Source organism: Callorhinchus milii, unplaced genomic scaffold, assembly GCF_018977255.1.
Source record: "Callorhinchus milii isolate IMCB2004 unplaced genomic scaffold, IMCB_Cmil_1.0 Scaffold7, whole genome shotgun sequence".
In the NCBI taxonomy this organism is placed as follows: domain Eukaryota; kingdom Metazoa; phylum Chordata; class Chondrichthyes; order Chimaeriformes; family Callorhinchidae; genus Callorhinchus; species Callorhinchus milii.
The window spans coordinates 11,106,971-11,129,037 of record NW_024704748.1 but is presented as its reverse complement, the minus strand read 5'-3'; the positions used below and the strand labels follow the sequence as shown (position 1 = coordinate 11,129,037).

Genomic DNA, 22,067 nt, shown 5'->3' with positions numbered 1-22,067 from the left:
GCTCGAGTCTTTTACAGATCTTAGATAATTGTGGCCTGATCATTGAATAAATACTCTTTGCATTTGCATTTGATATAATGCCTTATCATACGGAAACATATCATCTCCCGAGAAGAGTTTCAAATGCACTTTCTTGAGTGAACATTGACATTTCAATCCTGTGTTTCCAGACGTTTCAGCTGTAGGTTTGAGGCTCTACTTTGTATCTCAGGCCTGTAGGTCAGAGTTTGTGGCAGCTTTCAATCTCGTACAATTACATGTTACAGACTTCGAGTTGGTGATTCACAGCTTTCAGTCTTTAGCTCCTGCTTCTAAGTTTTTTTTGGAATCCTGGACATTGTTCAACAGCTTTCACCATTTAGCTCTTAGTACAAGCTCTCGCCAATACAAAGCCCTATTTTAGGCTTATGCTTTATCTTTTGACTTGTCAGCTTTACTTTCCCAAAACTTTCAACTCCACGTTTGTGTTTCCGTGCTTTTACACCAGTGTCTCTTTATGTTTCAATACTCCACCTCAAGCATTCGAATGTAAATTAAACAATTATTAATTCTGTGCTCAGTGAGATGTCCGAGCATAATCAGCCTTGAGCAGAAGAAGGGAGCAGAATAAACTGAGTAGTGCTCAGAACTGGCATGATGCACTCATGATTTCCGTGTGCCCTTAGTTTAATTGGTTCTTTCCTATAATCTATAATCATGTGAGGAAAAAAAACTTGTAATGTGAGGAAATTGAAGGTGAGTATTTTGATGTTAACATGTGTAACAGATGTAAGTGCCAGGCTCCTATCAATATTAATGTCTTGGAGGATTTTCGTTTCTGTACCCTTAATCATTGTGAGAAATTACTGTGTTTTTGTAAAATCCCAGCATGCATGCAAGGTCTCATTTACATACTGAACAATCTCTTGTGCGAGCCTGCAAGAGCCTTATAACAGCAGCAAATCATTTCAATTCAGATGAACCTGAAATCAGATTTGTTGATAAAGTGGTTTAAGTTGCATAATGCAAAGGACAGGGTTTTCATATGGAAAACATTGAATAAAGACTATGCAAGACATTTCTATTATGTGCAATAAATCCTTTCCGGGGAAACTAGATTTACTGACTTTTCTAATAGTTATCTTTCATTTTGCCAGTCTGTGTTTTGGAGTTTTCTAATTTTACGTTTGTTAGTTACAGCAGGGCTGAGGTTGCCTTTTCTTCCTCCCAGATACTGAAATAGCACTCTTTACTTTTACAGCTAGGAATACACATTTTTAAATACAATTGCCAATTTAAAAAAGCACCATTTAGCTTTATTGCATGTTCCTCTCTCAAATTACTATTTTTGTACCGTATTATTTGGATAGTTGGATAATTTAACCATTTGCAGAAACATGGCCGTATTGCATTGACTCAATTTTTTAAAACATCTCTTGAAAGCATCTTTTATTGAGAAGATATCCTTTTGTCCTTTATGTTGTAAATCAGGCCAAATCTATGCTGTTGACTGATTTTAGCTGTGCAAATCACTGTGATTGCTTTTTCCATTAAAGACAGATCTGAGAGGGGATTTATAGAGGACAGTCTTTTCCAGAGAGTGACAGGTTTCCTGAGCTCGCATCACAAACAAGTTCCTTGGAGACAAATGGCTTTGAAGGTTGATTGTTCTCTAAACATAACTGATTGAGTCCACAAGAGGAAAAGCAGGTTGACTGAGTAGTCATAATGTACAATTTTGAGCCAAAGAAAGTCACATAATTGCAAAGTTGGTACTCATCACCAAGTGAACCAGTTGCACTCCATCTGAAGCAAAATGAGAAATAAAGTAACAGCTTTTTACCATTTCAGCCTCATCAAGACATTTGAGGTATCAACTTAGGTTGGACACATCTCCAGCACACTGTCCGCACTCAGGAACTCTTCCAATTTAGTGGTTCAATAATTTTAACAGAAAGACCAAAATAACAACAAAATGTCCTCCTGACGTGAAAGGCGCTTTATAAATGGAATCTTGTTGTTGTTGTTGTTGTTAAAAATAATATATTAACTGTTTGTGACATTGAATGGTTAAAAATATACGCAATGTATGAATGGTCATGGTGACTCTTTGAAACTGGTTTACCAGTATGTTCGATGAGTTTTGACAGTTCTTAACAGGATTGCTGTGAAATGTAGCTTATCATATGGTACAAAATACCACAATGTTTCACCCAATAAAAAGTTGTTCCGAGTCAGCCAGGCTACAAAGTGATCTTGGCACAATTCCAGGGCTGAAGAAGGATCCGCATTAGTGAAAGAACGGGATGAATGATAACATGAAGAGACAGGCTTTTCTTCGTTCAGTTGCCTGCAGGAAACGTCTGGCTGCTTGGTGACCTGTTACAAGCCACTGTATCCATAGGCGATGGGTGGCTAGAGCTAGAGGGAGCTCAGCCCCATCAGTTTTGGCTAATAGGACATTGTGGCCAGAGAGAAGCATTGCTCCCCACGGTGTGCAACGGGACGTGAAGTAAAGCAAATGTAGCAGTCAATGAGTTGAGTCTTCAGCAAAGCACAGTCAGGATTTACGAGGAAAGCACAGATCAGCTCAGCAACCCCCCACCCCACACCACCCAGAATATTTCCGCCCACTACCTATGTGTACATCGATTTATATAGTAGTATCCCATTGATCTGGACTTTTCAGTTTGTTTGGGGATTTATCCAATGATATTAAAAACGCTTAAAAAAAAGTTGCATTTAAAATGGAATCCATCCCAAATAAACTCATATTTGTCCATGAGTCGATACATTTTCAAATGTTCTACAGGTTTTCACTTTGCTGACTCTTCCTGCTTCACCAATCTCCAACTTGGAGTGATGACTAGAGTGCCCATTTGGACTTTTCAAAATAACAGTAAGTGTACTTGCACCTGTGCACTTTTAGAATGCTGTTTTATTAAGAAATCACCTTTACAAGTAAAAAAAAATGCCGTTACAAAATGTACCAATAGTTTATTTTAAAAAGTATTTGTGCACCTTATTCTAATGATGCTACGTTTTGCTGAGAGTTGCTGGCACTGTGATTTGTTTCAATTAGCAGTAGTGGTATTGGGGTATAATTAGTTTATGTCATGGACAGATCTTTGTAACAGATTACATCCAGCTTTGAAATTGTGGCCAATACTGATGGATTTGGGAATTTCTAATCAATTAGAAATCAGGTAAACCAATTACTTCACTCAGAGAGATTGCTCTTTACATTCAAACTTTCATAACTTATTACTATAATGTGCAAAGAAGTGAGGAAGGGAAATGTTATTCATAAAGGAAAGGGATTCGTTCCTCTGCATCAGAAGATTGTGGTTTCGGTGTCCAGTCTGATATGCCAGTGTGGTACAGTAGTGCTGAAGTGCTGTGTTGTTGGACGTGCTGTTCAAATACGGAGTTAAACCAAGGTCCAGTCTTCCTGTTTAGATGGACATGAAGGATTCCTTGCTGTTATCTGAAAAAAAAAATTGTCTCCTGATGTCCTAGTTGTCCAGATTAATTAGTTACTTATTTCATGATATTTTGCTGACATGAATGACTGTGCCCTTAGTTACAATACTAGTCACTACACTTAACAATAATTACCTTGGCATCCTTTTTTNATAATGAGCTGCTATATGTCTTTCCTTTATTTATGTAGATCTTTACCCAGAAGGGTGGAAGAAGCAGGCACGTTTGGCCTAGAATATCTTTGGTAGGGTTCATTATCTGTTTAAAGCCCAATTAGTTTTGAGTTCCATATTGGCAAAACTCTTCAGATGACCTCTGATCTTCTTGGTCATTGTCCATTCAGAATTATTGATTTGGACTGAGATTAGGCAGTTTCTTAGATTAGTAGGATTGCTATGCCAACCCTGCAGGCTCTTTGATCCAAATCTTCATTTTGTATCTTACTCAAGACAACCTGTTTCCACCAAAATAAACATCACCTTCAGTGCACTGTTAACTGTAACTCTGAACTGACTATCCTTCTTGCTAAAGATTGAGCAAGCATATACTAGGTCTTATTTCCAGAAACAATGAGATTTCTACTTAGCTTTCTCAGATACTAAATGTTTGGATTTAACACACACACAAAGGCATATACTGCTTGTTGTCATTATTAACTGTTCAGCAACATATTAATAGAATTTCCCAATTTCTAATATGTAATGAAGTTTGCTATTGTTGATGACTCCACTGCCTAGTGAGTTTTCTGGATTGTTCATTCACAACAATATTTCCATTTTCACATTGCCATTTTTTTCCACAGCTGAAACATGCAAAGAAAAGGCCTCCAACTCATTACAACATTTGTTTTTAGTTTTCATAGAATTGTTTCTGCTACATTTTTGTCACACTCCATAAAATAAATATTCAGGGTTGCTGTTATCTTCCTTCTGCGCTGTGCTTCAGGTTGATCCTCCTAAAGTCATGAAGCACCCGAGCTGCAGCCTGATAATTGTCATGGCAATGAATATGGCGTCTCCTGTGTGATTATCAAAGCATCCGTGCTTTTCCATTGTTACTTTTCTATTAAATGGAAACTAAATGGGTGAAGTAATGATGAAAACAGATTATTAACTGAAAGCCGCAAGTTATGTAAATCATAGCTATCAGTTAAACCCTATAGCAATGGGCATTGCAATACATATTCTGTCATTGACCTATTTTATCAATGCTGTTTTTTGTTCAACAAAGTATAGCTGGTGTTGGGATGGTGGAAAATTCAGAGCATCCTGAAGTCTGCATTGATTTTATTTCTGGACTAATACCCTTTATCAAATCAAATGATGAACATTTAGCTGATTTTTACTCTGTGAATTAAATATCTCTAGTATATCTTGTCTAGTACTTGACATATAGTAAAGATGAATTGGCTTTTTTTGAAAGAAAATAATTCTGAGTAACCTACATCCATTAATATTTGTAATGTTAATATATGTGCGGTGCAAAGTCATCAGTGGATAGATAGATGATCTAAAAACGTTGCTGAACGTATAGAATGATTGATCTCCAAAAGTAAAATGGCTTAGAAAAGGTAGAATACCATCCCAGCCCCAGTTTAGGGGATAGGCTGTGCTGTTACAATGTAGGTAAATAGCCGTAATCTTCTTTAAAAAAAACTTGATCATTGCTTTATATCTCTTTTGTGGATGACTTAGCCTGAAGGCAAGAATGTCTCTTTGGTTGAATTCAGTGTGTTTCGTTGAATTCAGGTCCTTTATCTATGATTAATGTGTGGATTCAGTAAGTCCCATCTCTCCCATTGTCGCCGACTCCATTGGCTCCCTATCCTTCAGAGGATCTAGTTTAAAATCCTGGTCCTCACCTACCAACCCCTCAATGGTCTCCGCCCACCCTATCTCTGTGACCTCGTAACCCTACCGATCCGCCCGCTCCCTCCGCTCAGCCGGCTCTGGCCTACTCCACGTCCCCCGATCCACCCACCCCACCATTGGTGGGAGAGCCTTCAGCAACTCTGCCCCCAACCTCTGGAACTCCATCCCCCAACCACTCTGCCTCCCCCCCTCCTTAGCCTCCTTCAAGTCCTGCCTCAAAACCCTCCTCTTCCACCATGCCATTGGTCACCCCCCTTCCCCTTCCCTCCCTTCTCCCCCCTGACCCCAGCTCAGGTCTGAAATGCTGTACACTGTCCAGCACCTTGGGACGTCCTCCCGACGTGAAAGGTGCTATACAAATGTAATCTTGTTGTCGTTGTGTTAAATGTTTGGAGTGGCCAATTTAGTTTGTGGATTCAAGCTGGACTCCAGACTACTTACATTGGTGTGTCATTGCAATTCTTGTGAATAGACTGATCTGACTTAGCCATGGCTTTCCAATGGGGGGGGGGGCTTTTGGAAGAAATATTCTATAAACACATTACTAAAACTGAACTCTTGTTTCTTTTTAAATATTGTTTTTCATAGGATGGTCATGCTAAGTACACAGCCATACAAATAAAACAGTGCTACTTGGAATGCCTGAGACAATTATTTAGCACCACAAAATTAGTGTATGCTTACTATTTATTGTAATAAATTATTAATGAAGCCAAATAAAATGAAGCAATAAATGAGAAGCGTAGTGATCTGTTATTATGATCAAGAGTCAGTGTTCACTCGGTTCAAATGCTGTACAGTCAGGATAGAGATGAGCAATGAGAATGATCCTCATTCTTGTGTTACAAGAATGATCTGTGAGCAAGTTAACAATTTGACAAGCTAGGGCTCTTAGGTCTTGAAAGGAAACATGCCAGAGGTGACTTTATAGAAACATATAAGATTTGGATTGGATTGAGAAAATAAACCCAGAGCAATACTTTATGGTACAACAGGTTCAGAGTTGCAAATGGCAATTTAAGGACAGAATCAAGGAAATATTTCTTTATCCAGAGGACAATTAACAACTGGAACAGGTTACCATGAAAATGGTTGAGGCCAGGACACTAGAACTTATTTAAGAAACCCCTTGATGCTGCAATGGGAGCACAGTCAGGTAGCTATTCTAGAAGGATGAGATTAAATGGGCCAAAGGACGTTCTTCAACCAACCCTATCTTGTGATCTTGTGCAAACATTGAAGTGCAGTTGCCAGAGGAAAGAGAGACCTGCAGCTTTAAAACTAAGGACAAGGTGAAGAATAATCAATTTGTTACTGCTGCATGAAGTAAATTTACAAAAATTTAAAAATTACGTTTGCAGCAGTTTAATTCTGCAATGTGGAGATCAGATGGTGGTGGTTCGAGGCATAAACACAGATGAATCACACAATTGATAAGTAGCTCACTATTTTTATGTTTGTACTGTAATTTGCACCTGTCAGAAATAGGTGGTGCAGTGTTTGCATCAGCAGATAATTTTACGTTTCAGATATTCTGAAGTACGTTTTTTTATTGTAGAAGTTCAAGTTGTTTGTAACTGAGAAAGATGGGTGAAAAAGTGAACATTTATTATTCAGGATTTAGATGTGCAATATTAATGTTGGGGATAAATGAATACCTCAAAATGTTTAATTGTGTCTGAACATTTTTGGAATGTTCTTACACAGCACAAATTAAATATATAGAGGAAGCATCCAGATAGCACAGAAAAAAGGGCAAAGTATGAGGTTTACTTGCAAAGTTGTGTGTGTGAAGTTCACTTAAGAAAAACTGATTTCATAGGCTTAAAAACATATGAATATTTTGCAATATGAAACAGCCGTGAGTTAGGAATACACAATTGTGTTTGGAGTAGTCTCGATAAATGATGGCCTTAAGCAAGATGGATTGAGCAGAGTTTTCTGTGTCTGCATTCATCATAGGTGATTGATTGTGGCAGATCAGCATGCTGTACTATACCATGGGATTCCTGAGACAGAGTGGCATTTCATGAAACTGATTTTCAGGCACTCATTCATAACTTAATTTTCTTTGAATGGGAGACTATTTTAAATATACAGTATAAACATTGTTCTGGTAACCCTGATTTGGAAGTATAATTTGTCTAATGGGAAGGCTCTGTCAGCTAGGAATATGCATTTGTAGTAGAGCTAAATTGTAAGGCACCTAGAGAAAAAACACTGAAGATCACAGTCAGACTGGATTGGAGTTGCTCCAGATAAATTGTAATACAGTTGTAATTTGCATTTATACATCGTATTTAATTAAAGAACATCTCAAAGTTAGAAAATCAACAACAAAGGACATTTGTATAGCGTCTGTCACGTCAGGAGAACGTCCCAAGATGTTGGGTGGATTGAAGATCGTAATGAAGATTTGCTTTCCATGTGAAGAAAGAGAAAGAAAGAGGGAGAGAAAGAAAAAGACGGAACTGAACCGAAAAGTGTTGCCACAAGTTTGGTGACTCAATGGGCTTAATGACCTCACCTTATTTCTCTGTTCCATTGTTCCTGTGGTTAGATATCTATTTGCAATTGGTTTTGGCTGCTTGAAAATGGGTCAAATGGATCAACATTTGTTTTTGTAAATTCTGCTAACAGTGTGATACAAATTCAACTAGTCATCAGTTTTCTGCTGTTTGAAATGTGAAGCATCCGTATAGGTAAGCTAAAAGAGAGAGGAAATCAACTTTGTCAGACATCACTGAATACCTTTTCTTAGCGAGAAAGAAGCATTTGCTGGAGGGGAAAACTAGTGGGGCTCTATTTCAGCCCCCAAATATGCAAATTGGTTAACTACAAGAGATACATTTGTACATATTGGAGCTCACTTTCAGTACATTGGCTATTTAAACAAAATAATTTAGGGTATGTAAGTACATACAAAGATTTGATGGATAACGACATGTGTCGCGTTTAGTTTGTGGACTATCGCTTGTTGGTTTGACTTAATAAATGGCCGTTGCATAAAAATGCAGACATCCATTCTTAACAAAATTGATCCCTCTAGTATACGAGAGGGGAAAAAACATAAAAGACATTTGCAGTGCAGTAGTTGTAATGTGACAGTGTTTATACACTACGTTTAATGGTACAGAAATTTATCTTCATAGGAACATTTTGCCCTAAATTGATCACAGCTGTACTAACCAAGCCCTGTTTCATATCATGTCTTACCCAGGAGACGCACTCCAGGCTCATTGATGTAGGTTTACTGTATGGCAGCAAAGCCATGCACTAACTGCATGATAATAACCATTGCTTCCCCGACCAATCCTAGCCAATGCCTATGCTGCCTGTGCATGCAACATCGCTAGCCTGGTTCTATGTTAGTTGAATGCAATAACAGCATTTATTAATCTTGTTCCTTTTTGAATGTGTCAGTGCATTGCATTGAGCAATTACTCTAATTGCCATATAATTTAGAAACATACCTTTTGCTCCTCGTAGCCAAAGATATCAAACTCCAAGAAAAGCCAACAGATTAATAGAAATGCTACATTTATATCATTCAGGGTAGGTTCCCAGGTGTGACTTAATGCAAAGTAGGAATATAAATGAGCATTACAAAAGAAACCTGGTGAAACATTGCAATGAGCTATAAATTATTGTAAAAACGGTTCATGTTCACTCTTATTAATCCTGATACATCTAAAAGCTTCCTGGCTGTTTTATGGAAGCTGTATTTCAATGCCAACATTTCAATGCCAACATTGAAATAATGTTATCGTTTGGTTTGTTAATGCCTATTATTTTGTCAGCTGTTCTTGGAGTGTCTGTGCATGGACAATTTCATATGTTAAGATGTGATAACATAATGTTGTGGTGAATGAAACAATCAAGGTTATTGAGGGGGGGAATACAATTTGCATTTCAGGAGCTTACTTATCACTACAATTTCACCCTCGTTAGGAAATTCCATAAATATGTTTAACTCAAATTTTTGATAGAATTTCTTGTTAGACATGGTTTTCTGAAATTGGAGACAAAAGAAACATAACTAGGCAGGGTTGCATATTTGAAGTCAAAATTGCAAGTATATTGTAATGTTAGCTACAAAGAAGAAGCTTGTATTACCTATGTAATACATGTATTGTTCCATTGTTTATTATTTATTATGATTGTGGATACTGCGGATACTTAAATATTTCTGAAATGATTGACAACAAACAGACATTGAATAATGATATCAAAAAGTATTTCCATTTTTCAAATAATGTGTTAAGACAATGAAAAAGCAGTATTAAAGCAAAGCATTGCTAAAAATTATGCTATTAAAAGTTGTTCTCATTTCATAAGGTACATCAAATGACAACATTAATGAAATGTCCTTATGTTTTGAAACCAAGCGATATTGATAAGTCATTATTTCCAGAGATTATAAAAACTTTGATACTTCAATAAAGCATTATAATAATTCTTCTATTTGCATTTTAAGTTTACAAATGTAATTGAAATGTAAGAACCAAGGACAAGGTGTCATACTATGTTGAGCACAATTGAGTTTGGGATTTAATCAACCCTGAACAGAAAAATGGAAGTCTGATTGTAAGGATTCAAAGTGAAATGAGCATGGCCAGGCTCAATCCCATTCTTATGGGCATAGAACAATACAACTGTTCAAAGGCTTGTCAAACATTAGCAGTTTCGTTGAGAGGCTAAAAGGATGGCTGGAATGGGAAGTGAAAATGCTCACCATGGTAATCAAGCAGCAGATTATGGTAAAGCCATGTTCCTGAGGCAGAATAGAAAGCCATTTTTACCAGTATTCAGTCATGTTATACTTTTCCATGAGAATGTTTGTACTGAGGTACTGATATAGAATGCCCTTAAATTGAAATGTGCTCTAATTGCCAGAACTGAGGTTCCTTAGTAATACATAATAATCATAACAATAATTATTATTGTTCCTTAGACATGAATACAAATATGTGAACATTTTCCTTCCTATCGCTAAGGTTTATTGTCTGATTATTGCATTTCTTTATCAATTAAAATCCATATAAGAAGTGTACTACAAACAATTTGTGGGTTTTTTATGTAGGAGCAGGGGGAGGGGTGGGGGAGAAGAAGACTTCATTTGACTGTTCTGCAAAATGACTTCCACCCAATTAAAACAGCACCACAGCAAGATTGAGGGCTGTGTGGAAATAATCAATTCCCAGAGAAATGTACTGTATCTCTTTCTCGGCTTGTATGATTTTTATTACACAAAGGCTTGAGTTTGATTAAATATGGTATCTAAATATTTATTTTTCTGCCAAATCTTTGCTGAAAATGCTGTATCAACTGCACAAAGACCTTTCTTATAAAGGAAGGTAATAGCTCCATTCTTCCATCTGATCAGGTCTTAAAATTGTTTCTGAGGACAGATCAAGGAAAAGACATTACATTCTGAAATGTCTGAGATGTTTTTTCTTTTGGCATTGAGGAGTAAGGCCATTCTGCACATTGCTACCCTTGATGTAGCAAGCAGAACCACCAGTCATTTTTACGTGGGGCAGATACAACTTTAGGGAAGGTGCTGGCAACTTCACCATTGTAAATTTGTTGTTCTGAAATAATTCAAATATATTTGTACTGATTTCCCAGTATAAGCATTACTGTAAGTTACTGATTTATAGTCTTGGAAAATATTTCAATGCTGGTGTCTCTGAAAAGGTTTTTATCTGAAAAGGTTTGCATCACTTCAGTTTATTTTTGTTTATACAAGGAAACCTTCTTATAGATTGGGTCGACTAAGTGGGATATTGCATCAGCTGTGTTATGTGGGGTGTGAGAAAGCTTCTGGGTTATCAGGTTGTCGTATCATTTCCTGTGAGCTATGCACATGAAGCACCATGAATATTATTTCTTACACACTGAACTATGTGCAGGCATGTGCTATTGATGTCCATTCCTTCTTGTTGATCTTAGCAATGCTTCCTACTCTTGCGAGCAATGCACAGGATGTGACTTCAGAAGGTAGTTGATTTGGAAGTCAACCGTTTTTTCATCTTGTAGTTTGGTCTATAGGACAGTACACCCCTGGTATAATTGAGCACACTTCCTTGAACAGTGTATGTACTGTGCTGCAAAAAAACATTTAGGTTATTAACACATTGACCCTGGGTGCCGCCCATTGGTAAACTTTACCTTTGTTTTAGCTCATGTCCAGAAGACAGTACCTTGTAGAAAAGGAGAAAATAACTCAACTTGGCCCATTAAATCATCAGACATGACTAAATCCCTTAAAACTCTGAACAACCTTGGCCCATAAAGAAAATAATCAGCTCCAGTTCTAATCTCATTTATGTCAGTTTGTCTTCGGTGGCTTCTTGCAATGATCTAATTTCATTTTGTCTTTGATTTTTTTTGTTATGATTTTTTTTAAAAAAAAGGATATTCAGGTTCTGAAGTCCAGAACTCCAATGTCACCTCTGAATCTGCACTTGTTGGGATCTCTGTGTTTTCCAATACTTGCTCACTTTAGAGCATTTAAGATGTTATGTGCCTTTTTCTACTTGAATGCAACACTAGGCACAAGGATTGAGGCCTTGCAACATTGAGACATTCCTGAAAGTGAAGATTGTATTCTAAGAATGGACTTATCCACCTCTTAATATAAATACTGATGTTCTCTGGTTTATCCGTTTTGTGCTTCCGACATCTATTGTTCTATTTTCCTTTTTGTGCATTATTTCTATTCCTGCAATTTCCATCTCGGGTGGATTGGAAGAGTGTGAAAGTTTAATTATTGTCCTAATGGGGTCCCAAATGCCACTGAAACCCACAATTCAGGTGTCCGCCTGGCTCAATGTGTAGCACTTTTCTTCTGAGAAATAAGGTTCAAGCCCCACATCAAAACTTAGAACTCACAGTCATGGCTAACACTCAAATACAGTGCTGGAGGTGCATGAGAGGGAGTGAGTGCTGCATTGATGAAGATGATATTCTTCAGATGAGACATAATCCGAGGCCTGCTACCCTGGCTAACAATCCCTCAGATACAATCGGTCATTCACTTCATGGCTGTTTGTGCAGCATTCCTGTGCATAAATTGGCTGCTGTGTTTACCTACAAAATACAAAATTCTTTATGGTAAATCCTGTGAAGTGCTTTGAGATATCCTTCTGACATGATGTGAAAGGTGCTATTTCATATCTAATGATTCTTCTTATTATTCATGCATTTGTTACCTCTCACCTAGATGTTTCTCGCTGGACTACCAAGATTCACCATCCATTAGCTCGAGTTAAAACTCTGCCACCTGCATTCTCACTCATGTTCAACCTCTGCACACCCATCACTCAGTTATTGCCAGGCTCCATTGGCTGTTGGTGACCTGACGGATTATCTTCAAAATCCTCCTCTTCACCAAAAATCCTTTCACATCCTAATACTTTCCTATCACTGTGACCTTCTCCTCCCTGACTCTTCTGCTTGCCTCCTTCATTCAGCTAAATTGGACTTGCAGCACGTCTCCCACCCCCCTTGCACCACTGTGGCTGAGTTTTTAGCTTCCACATTCCTAACCACTGGAACTCCCTAGCTATACCATCTGTCTCACCTCCACTCTAACTTCAAATAGGTAGCTCCAGTGCCCAGCTAGCAGTGTGAGGCACTTTGAGACAATAACAAGATTAGATTTGTATGGCCCCTTTCACGTCGGGAGGACATCTCAAGGCGCTGGACAGAGTACAGCATCTCAGACCCGAGCTGGGGTCGGGGGCGGGGGGAAGGAAGAGACATCTTCCTGAAGCAGCCTAAATGTCAATTGTATTGTGTTGTAAATACCACCTTAAAGCCTACCTATTTGGCTGCTTCTAAGCCCCCACTCACTTTCTCCCTTTCCTCTCCCTAACCACATGCTTGCGGTCCATCCCTGTCATTGTAATGTGCTCCAAAATGCAATCCCATGTGAAGAGCATGATATAAATGCAAATTATTATTTTTGATGACATGCAAATTCAGTTACAATTGTACAGGGAGAGAAAACAATTTGCCCATACATTTTAAGATAAGCAATGGACAGCAATAACCTGGCAGAAATCGTGAGGAAATACAATTTAAAAAGGAATATTAAACAACTCTGTGCTTCTAATTTACAAACTTGAGTGCACTGCTGATACACTGGAGATAAACCAAATCTTTTACAGGATTAAAAACATGAGCTGCGTCTCACAGATAATTTTAAACTTAGTTTCTTCTTAGCAGGGTTGAGATTTCTAAAAGTGAGAGGGGAGGAGTTAAGCGGTGTGGTCTCATGAGATTGAAGTGGCTCCGAGGAGGGATGTGCCATGAAACAGTAATCAAAGGCATTATCATTGCAAGACAGGCTACATGGTTAGCCATTTTTATAGTGCTCTACAATAGATTAGTATTTCCCTGCTGAGTTATGTTATTCAAACACAGACAGTTGTTTAAGTTCTCCAAAGGGCAATTTCAGGACAGATACAAGGAAGTTTTTCTTTATCCAGAGGGTAATTCATGCCCAGAACAGGCTACCAGGTAGAATGGTTGAGGTAGGACAGCTTAATTCTGTAATGGGAGGATGGTAGAGTGGAGGGATGAAGTCAGATGGACCAAACTGATCCTTAATGATCTTAATGTCTGACTTTGGCTTTGTACTTTGTAAAGAGTTATCATTCTGCAATATACATAAATGTGTTTTATACAATAAAAATATGTCTAAACACCACAAAAATAAGTAAAACTTAAACTTGTCTTGTACCTCATCTGCATTGCTCTTGATTAATCTATTGAACTAAATACTTTAAAATCGTGCCTTAAATTAGAACAGAAGGAAAACGATGATCTCCACACTGCCCTTTACATATCACTAGCAAACCTTAAGGAATATATATCCAATATTGGGCCTTTCCAAACACATTTTCAAGATTTGCAAGGTTATTTTCTGAAAAATTATATTTACCACTTTCCTGATTTGATATTTTGTTACCACAACATCAGCTGTTCGTTGCATTTGTGAAGGGCACAACTGTAAAAGTTCCTGCATTCTGGTGGTGTATCAGAGCTTTGCTGCAGCCTGGGACCTCTGGACTCCATTCTATTGTGGAATTGCATAATGGCACAGAAACTCCTTTTACCAATTAATCTAATTCATGTTCTCTTGGCATAATTCTCCAGTGGCTTAATTCTATAGAGCCTAATTAATTAACAAAACTTGTTTTTGAATTTCAACATGAAAAGTACCATCCATAGTACAATACCTATCCTAAGACTGCTTATTTCAATACCACCCCCACCCCCTCTACCCCACCGATCATATTTGCTTGGTGCTGAAATTAGAGATTTTCTTGCATGCTAGTTGTAGATTGCACGTTTTAGTTCTGGGCATTAATTCAAAGGAGTTGGAGTTGCCAGGTACTCAGTACTCTGTACGTTTAGCAGTTAGTTGTCTCATGCAAGCTCAGTCTTCTGCTGGAAGTTGACATACTGTACTTTGTGAAATGTGGTTGTTTGATGAGCAAAATCCTGTATTTTAAAGTATTTTGCACTTTAATTCCTAGTTGATTTGTGAGACACTACAGGTGGACGTGAAACACATCTGTCTGACTAATAACCTTCTGTCCATTATAAAGATAGCTTTTTGAATTTTGTCCCATGCTTCTAATCAGTGCACACATCGGCTAACACCCTGGATATAAATAGTCCAGGGGGAATATTTCTATAAATGTAAAAGAGACCCCCAAGAAAAACAGACCTATCTCAATTCTTTTGATTCATAGCCAATCTCAGACCTGCTCTGAGCTTCCTCTTTGAAACTTGAGAAGAGTTTCTTTCCGTTGCATCCATTCCAGCTTGAAGCATCACAGTTTCAATGCTTTAACTTTCAGTTGCTGGAAGTGTTTCTACTTCAATGCAATCCCAGAACTGACTGAGCACCGCGCTGCCATTTTATAAAGCAACTGAACCATTTAAATTCCATTAAAAAGGTGAATAAATACTCACTACAGCGCAACTCTAAACTAGGTGAGCTCCTGATATGTACGAGGCAATTCTCATAAATGTGATACACTCACAACTTTAGTCCTTGTGATGTGCATCAGCAACATGTCAGCAAAAATGAAAGGAAGCGCTGCAGGTTTTGTGCTTTGATCTAGTCCTGTCAATAGGCATCCATAATTACAATATAAAATTATTTCTAAAATGATGAAATTGTATTCCTTTAAAAACATTGTTAATCTCTGTTTTAATTCTTGTATTGATCGTGCATTAAGCTGGTTCATCAGTTTGCATGTGTACTTGAAAGTTGAATATTTTAAATCTTTGAATTAATATAAAGAATTATTTATTTTAAAGAATCTGGTTAGGGGCCTCCAATCTGTACTTACACAGGTGGTCAGATCTAAATGTGTTTGTGTAAAAAGAGGTTGTTAGAAGAACTGTAATTGCAATTTGTTTATTACAAATTGAATGTTTTTGAACTACACATTTTGTCAATTCCTGGTGCCTGATTTTAAACAAGAAGAGATTATATGTTAGTATTTGCTATGGCTGCTTTTCATAGAGAAAATATTCTTGCATGAATTTTGTAACCCTTAAAGCACTGCTACTGTACAATTTTTGCAAAGATTTAGCATAGTCACTCCAGTGAATTAAGCATGTGTTCATATTAAGTCCAAACTGCAGTGGCTTGGCAGTATTTTTTGACAAATATAGAATGGATTGTATATTTGGACAATTTTCAAAAGGACTTTTAAATATTCAGTTCTTTAAGGGTTAATCAAGGACCAAAAAAATTCCGGTTGACATTTTTAGCTACTGCTTTCAGTTCTGTTTCTGCATGTTCCTTTTACAGCAAATTCTATGTAACCCTGATGCATTGATGGTATTCCTGATATTGGATGCCCTCCCCTCATGTACACTTAACACTGAAATAGTTTCCTAGACAAGTAAAGGGATGAAGACTGTCTCTATTTAAGAAATGACGAGTGGAATGAGGACTGGAAATATTTCATTATGTGATGATCATTTATTTTTGAGTTTGCCAATTTTTACAGCTCGCTATAAACATTTTCTTTTCCTGTGTTTTACTAGCCCAATAGAATCCTGTCAGGATTTCTACAAAGATTTCACATTGCAAATTGACATGGCATTCAACGTATTCTTCCTGCTCTACTTTGGACTTCGGGTGAGTAGAAATTCATAGACTGTAAATTCTATTCCAACTGTCATTATGAACACAAAATCTAGTGTAATTTCTACAATTAACAGTCAATCCTGTGAAGAACTTTGAGACGTCCTTCTGCCATGAAAGGCCCTATATTAAATTCAAAGGATGTTATTATTTATAATCCTTGCTGTTGAAAGTGATGCTTTTCATTGTAATTTTGTTTTTCATAATGGTTGTTCAGTCATGAGGGTGAAGTGGACCCGCATCCTCACCCGACTCCAATGGCTTCCCATCACAGAGAGAATACAGTTCAACATCCTGATCCTCACCTTCAAAGCCTTCCATCATCTTGCTTCCCGCTACCTTCCTGACCTCCTAACCCCCTACCATCCTGCTCGTTCCCTTCGCTCAGCAGGCTCCGGCCTGCTTCATGTCTCCCGACTCACTCGCCACACTATTGGCAGGTCTTCTGCCACTCTGCCCCCACCCTCTGGAATTCCATCCCGCAGTCCCTCCACCTCGCCCCCTCCCTTGTCTCCTTCAAGACCCATCTCAGGACCCTCCTCTTCGACCGTGCTTTCCCCCCACTGCCTTCCACCCTCCCTGACCCCGATCCCCAGCTTGGGTACGAAACTCTGTCTGTCCAGCTCCTTGGGACGTCCTCCCAACATGAAAAGCACTATACAAATGTAATTTTGTTTATTGTTGCATTGTTCAGCCTTTAAACTTGGCTCAGTTGGTGGCACTCTTGCCTCTGAGTTACAAGGTTGTGAGCCCAAGCCCCATGTTGGGACTTGGAGTTCCCATATTCAACTGACACTGAAATGCATTGATGGGAAAGCACAATAATGTCGAAGGTTCTATCTTTCAGATGAGACGTTAAACTGAGGTCCCATTTGCTTGTTCTGGTGGACAGTAAAAATCACAAGGCATTATTCAAAAAGAGAAGGGAGATTCTCTGTTCTGGCTCTTTGATAGAGCAATCCATTCAGTCTTATTTACTTGCCTTTTCCCTATCTGCTCTAATTCACGTGAGGATTAATTGTGGAAACATGATCTTAAAAAATACAGATATGAAATTCAACATGGTACCAATACCCTGATCTCGCATTATATATCTTTCCTGAATTATCAATGTAATATCTATATCATGCTACAAGATATTTCCTTTAGGTCCATTCCATCGTATGACTCAATTTATAACTAATGAATGATTTTGTTCATTGTTTGACTGGGTTGTGATTGTTGCAGTAAACAGTGAACTGAAATACTGTGCAGTCTGACTATAGAATTGAGCTTGTGTTTAACAGTTGATATCTTTGGGATAAAAGGATATTTTCTGTGTTATTTTTAGCTCACTGTTTTAAACAAAAAAATGTAAATGAGGACCTGCATTTTCAGCTATGTTACATAGCAGTTAAGATGCTTGTCTCACAGCCAGTGGTGAGGTTTAAGTCTTAGATTTAAATGACATTCGAATCAGCCCACCACAGGCTTGTGGTATGTGTTGCTTCAGTTCTGGGTCAGATTTCTATGTAGAATTGGATTGTTTCAGCGCCTTGGGACGTCCTCCAGCGCTATACAAATGTAAATTTGTTGTTTTTTGTTGTTGCCTCCAATTCCCACTAGCAGAGGAGGGAATTGGAAGGGAGGAGAAAAACCTGACATCATGAGTGTTGGTCTTTCACAGATCCATTCTGTTGGATGTGAATTCATAGATTGATGGTACATGGATACTTTTATCACTTAAATGACTACTGTGTAAAAGTATGTGTGGAGAATTCTGCAGTTTAAGGATTCTGGATGCATCAGCATTATTAGGCTGTCTTATTAAAAAGATGCATTTCTGCCTATTCAGCAACAGTCAATCACAATGCAGGAAAGAATGGGAGAAAAGTCATTATGTGTAAGTGTTTGACAGTGAGCCAAATGGGCTTGTGTTGGCAGCAGCAAGTTGCTTGTTAAATCCAGCAAAACAAAATGCCCGGCTGCAATTAATGTATTGCCAGTGCAGTCATATTTAGGTATCTTTTCGGTTTGCAACCAAGGTGAACTCTCATGTGCATCATATAGTTATTTTCAGTAACAAAGGTAAATATAATTAAGAAACAATGCCTGTAAATATTTCGTCAAATCTTTAGCTGTATTTCTTCACTCGTATGCTATACTCATAATCTTCCTCTTCTCCAAATCACATTTTGTGGAGGGCAATTTTCATTTATGAAGCATCATTTGAGGATCGATAATCAATCAAAAGAGTATAACGAGCCAAAGTCTTTGATTGATGCATAATCCATAACACATAGGGCTCTGCATTTGATATGCAGTGAAATGTACTCATTGAAAACAATAACCTGGGTTTAGATTCCATCTCTGGTGGAAATTTTACTCTGTCTTTCCCCTCATGAAAAGCTGATTAACCAAAATAGTAAGTACAATAACAACTACGTAGCTGATGAGTGGGATGAGACAGGCAAATTGGGTGGTATTCCATCTTCCATTCAAGTCATTTGTATTTCCACTTTCTCAGAAACTCCTCTCTTCCTCCTGCCTTTCCCAAAACCTGCAAGCGGTGGGAGCATCCCTGCTGTACAGCCAAGCTGCTAATAAATAATTCAGAATTACAGTATTCTTATGCATGTCAGTGCCTAGAAATCTGTACTGTTTGTGGAAGCAGGGAATGAGAGTTGTGATTGGGCCCTGGTAGGTATATTGGAAATCTAAAAGAAAAAATGCTTTTGTTTTGCAATTGAAGACTAAATACAAATTTGGGGGAAGTTTTAGGTTGATGTAAATCTTTTTGGTTTGAGACCTAATGTCATGATTTCCAGTAAGTGTTGTTAAGTTCCATACAATGGGGTCTGATACAATACAAATGGTAATATATTTCCAGTGACTTTTAAAATATCATTTTCCTGTTAGAGACAATTATTTTTTAACCATAAGCATACAAAGCTGACAAATGCTGCTCAAAGATAGTGAAATAAAATTTTCAAATTTCAAAGTGTTTCACTTGTAAAGTTTTATCAAGTGTTTAATACTCTCATCAAGTTAATTTGACCTAGTAGTTATAGGTAAACTTCAATCAATCTAGCAGGAGATAATGCTGAAATAATTATGTTCTCATTTCCTTTGCAGTTTATTGCAGCGAATGATAAACTATGGTTCTGGTTGGAAGTGAATTCCGTGGTAGATTTCTTCACAGTCCCTCCTGTGTTTGTGTCTGTGTATTTGAGCAGAAGTTGGCTGGGTAAGTTGCACTTCTTTATTTTTCACACACAAGTTCCAGTACACTCAAGTCCTGAATAAATATTTTGAGGTGGCGAAATGCACAAAGAGTGACCCGAGGTCAACACATACTTGCGTAGCAGATGAGAAGATCTTTTTGGGAACCGTATAAGAAATTAGACCTGAAACTTATTTGACTGTGTAGGTAACCTACATAGAAAGTTACATAAAGTGATTCGGCATGGAAACAGATATTGGAGCCATCTAGTCCGTGCCTGTGTTCATATTCTTCACCTCTTCTATTCTCCTCACCTGTAACCTTCTCTTCCCTCATGTATTAAACCTCTTTCACGCTTTTAACGAGGAAACATTTGAGTGGGGGTGGTGCTGGAGGGGAAGAAAGAATTCTTTAGTCGTTGATAAATTTACTGTCCTTGACAGGCGCAAATGGGAAATCTATTCATAAATTCATGTCATCAGGGTCCATAAATTACCTGACCTTTTAGTGGATCAAGCAAAATATTTGAAGATGAGCAACAGCAGAATTTGATTGAAGTGCAAGGAAAAGGTTCAAATGTTGTGATTCTTGTCTCGTGAAAATATTTCAAGCTCTTCTGGTTGCTAAAATGGCAGCTGCAACAATGGTTACTTAAAATTGATCTTCTTCCAGTCTTTCATTGGCAGGGAGGTGGTATTATGACTTTAATCAAAGTGGTTGATGAGCTGTGACCAATTTTCCTGGTTTGCTGGACTGCTGATCAATCTTTGTTGACCTTGGGTAGTTCTTTGTGCAATTGTGTATTTAATCTAATATAGCTCATTGTAACATAAAATGTTGATTTGCAATTTTACATTATGGAGGGATGGGGAGAGGAAAGCGCAAACTGTGGGAGTATTTTTTCTTGTCAGTTGATCTGGTAAAGCATCAAGCTGCTGCTTTCTCTCGGATGCACAAACAGTAAGTACTTACAGACTGTTTTAATAACTCTCATTAATATTTCCAATATTACAGAAGTGAGCCATAACTTAAGAGCCCATTACACTTCACAAGAGGTTACCATCAGAGGACACAACAGTATATGTCAACCACAAAGTGTGTTTGTGTCAATAAATGGGCAAATCTAATTGAGTTACTGAGAAACAGTTAAAGGGAGCAATGACATCCAAAACCACAAGATACAGCTTAAATAGTGGTTATCTGATCCTGGTGACTGTTGTTCTTTTCTCTTTTTCCTTTTTTTTAAAGCATCTACTTTTGATCCTTGTTCATATCAAAGAAGTCTTAACAAATTTGCTCAGCACACAACTGTGTCAGATTGTTGTTAACTCCTCGTCTCTATTCACAAGTAGGTCATCATGGAACAAAATTAGCAGATGACATTGGCCCATTTAAGCAGCCAATTGCAAGTTGTGGATGTGTTAAACTTGTGAGAGTGCTTTTGCCACCTCTTCACTGGTCTATCTGCACATTGCACCTAATACAGTGAAGAAGCTATCTGATAAAGTGCTTCCACGGTTCTGTTAGTGCTGCTCAGAATTAAACAAAACTAAATGTCACACACTTTATCCTCTATTTCTCTGGGGAACTATCTTGCTTCTTCTTATAAATGCTTCCAAGCATGAGGGCTGAGAGCAGGAGGTGGTGCAGGGGAAGAGAGGTCTGTAGGATGGTCCCTGTGTGCCACCATCACACTGTGCTGTGGGATAATGAACCACATCACCCTGGAGACGTGTGTTTCAATTCTAATTAATTACTCGCCCACAACCAGAACAAGCGAGTGAGATAATTAAACAAAATTAAAAATTGCTGTGTGCAAGTAAGTAGAGGAGCTATTTATTGTCTTCTTGAAATGTTATGAAACTGATTCAGAAAAAAAATGTGAGCTTTTACTTTTGCCCTCCATTGTTGAAGCCATGCCGCATTGCAAAGAAAGCCAACCGATCATCAGGAGGGCAAAATTATCAAAATAAAGAGCTTCTTTCAGTGGCAACGCTATACTTTCAATCCGTTCTCAGGACCATAGCAGCAGTGCCACTTTTTGACCTGTGTACCGCTTTAATAAAATCCTACCGTTGTCTTCTGTGGAATTGAACCTGCAGCTCACAATCATACTCCTCATTGTGATATATAATCTAGATATCAGCCGCTCTTTGTTTCTCCACTTCTAGTAATCCTAATGAATGTGTTGTTCATAGGTCTAATGTGTCGATAGAAATGAGAAAAGCATTTCATTCTTAAATTAGTTCTCTTATGGGTGTTCAATTTGCACATCAGCTTTTGGCCGCGCTAGAAGTTGAACACTCAATAGAAAGTAACTGTTAATAATATGACTTGAGTATATTTGTAA

General features: G+C 37.9%; 1 protein-coding gene across 1 annotated transcript in view; it reads left to right on the top strand.

The window, feature by feature from the left end:
* kcnma1a (potassium large conductance calcium-activated channel, subfamily M, alpha member 1a) overlaps window positions 1-22,067 on the top strand; it is a 325,301-nt gene that overhangs the window by 152,515 nt on the left and 150,719 nt on the right. Inside the window, exons 4-5 of the mRNA XM_007898488.2 lie at window positions 16,416-16,509; window positions 19,630-19,741. Of these exons, the coding sequence (XP_007896679.1) occupies window positions 16,416-16,509; window positions 19,630-19,741 (206 nt within the window). The remainder of the gene's footprint in view (window positions 1-16,415; window positions 16,510-19,629; window positions 19,742-22,067) is intronic.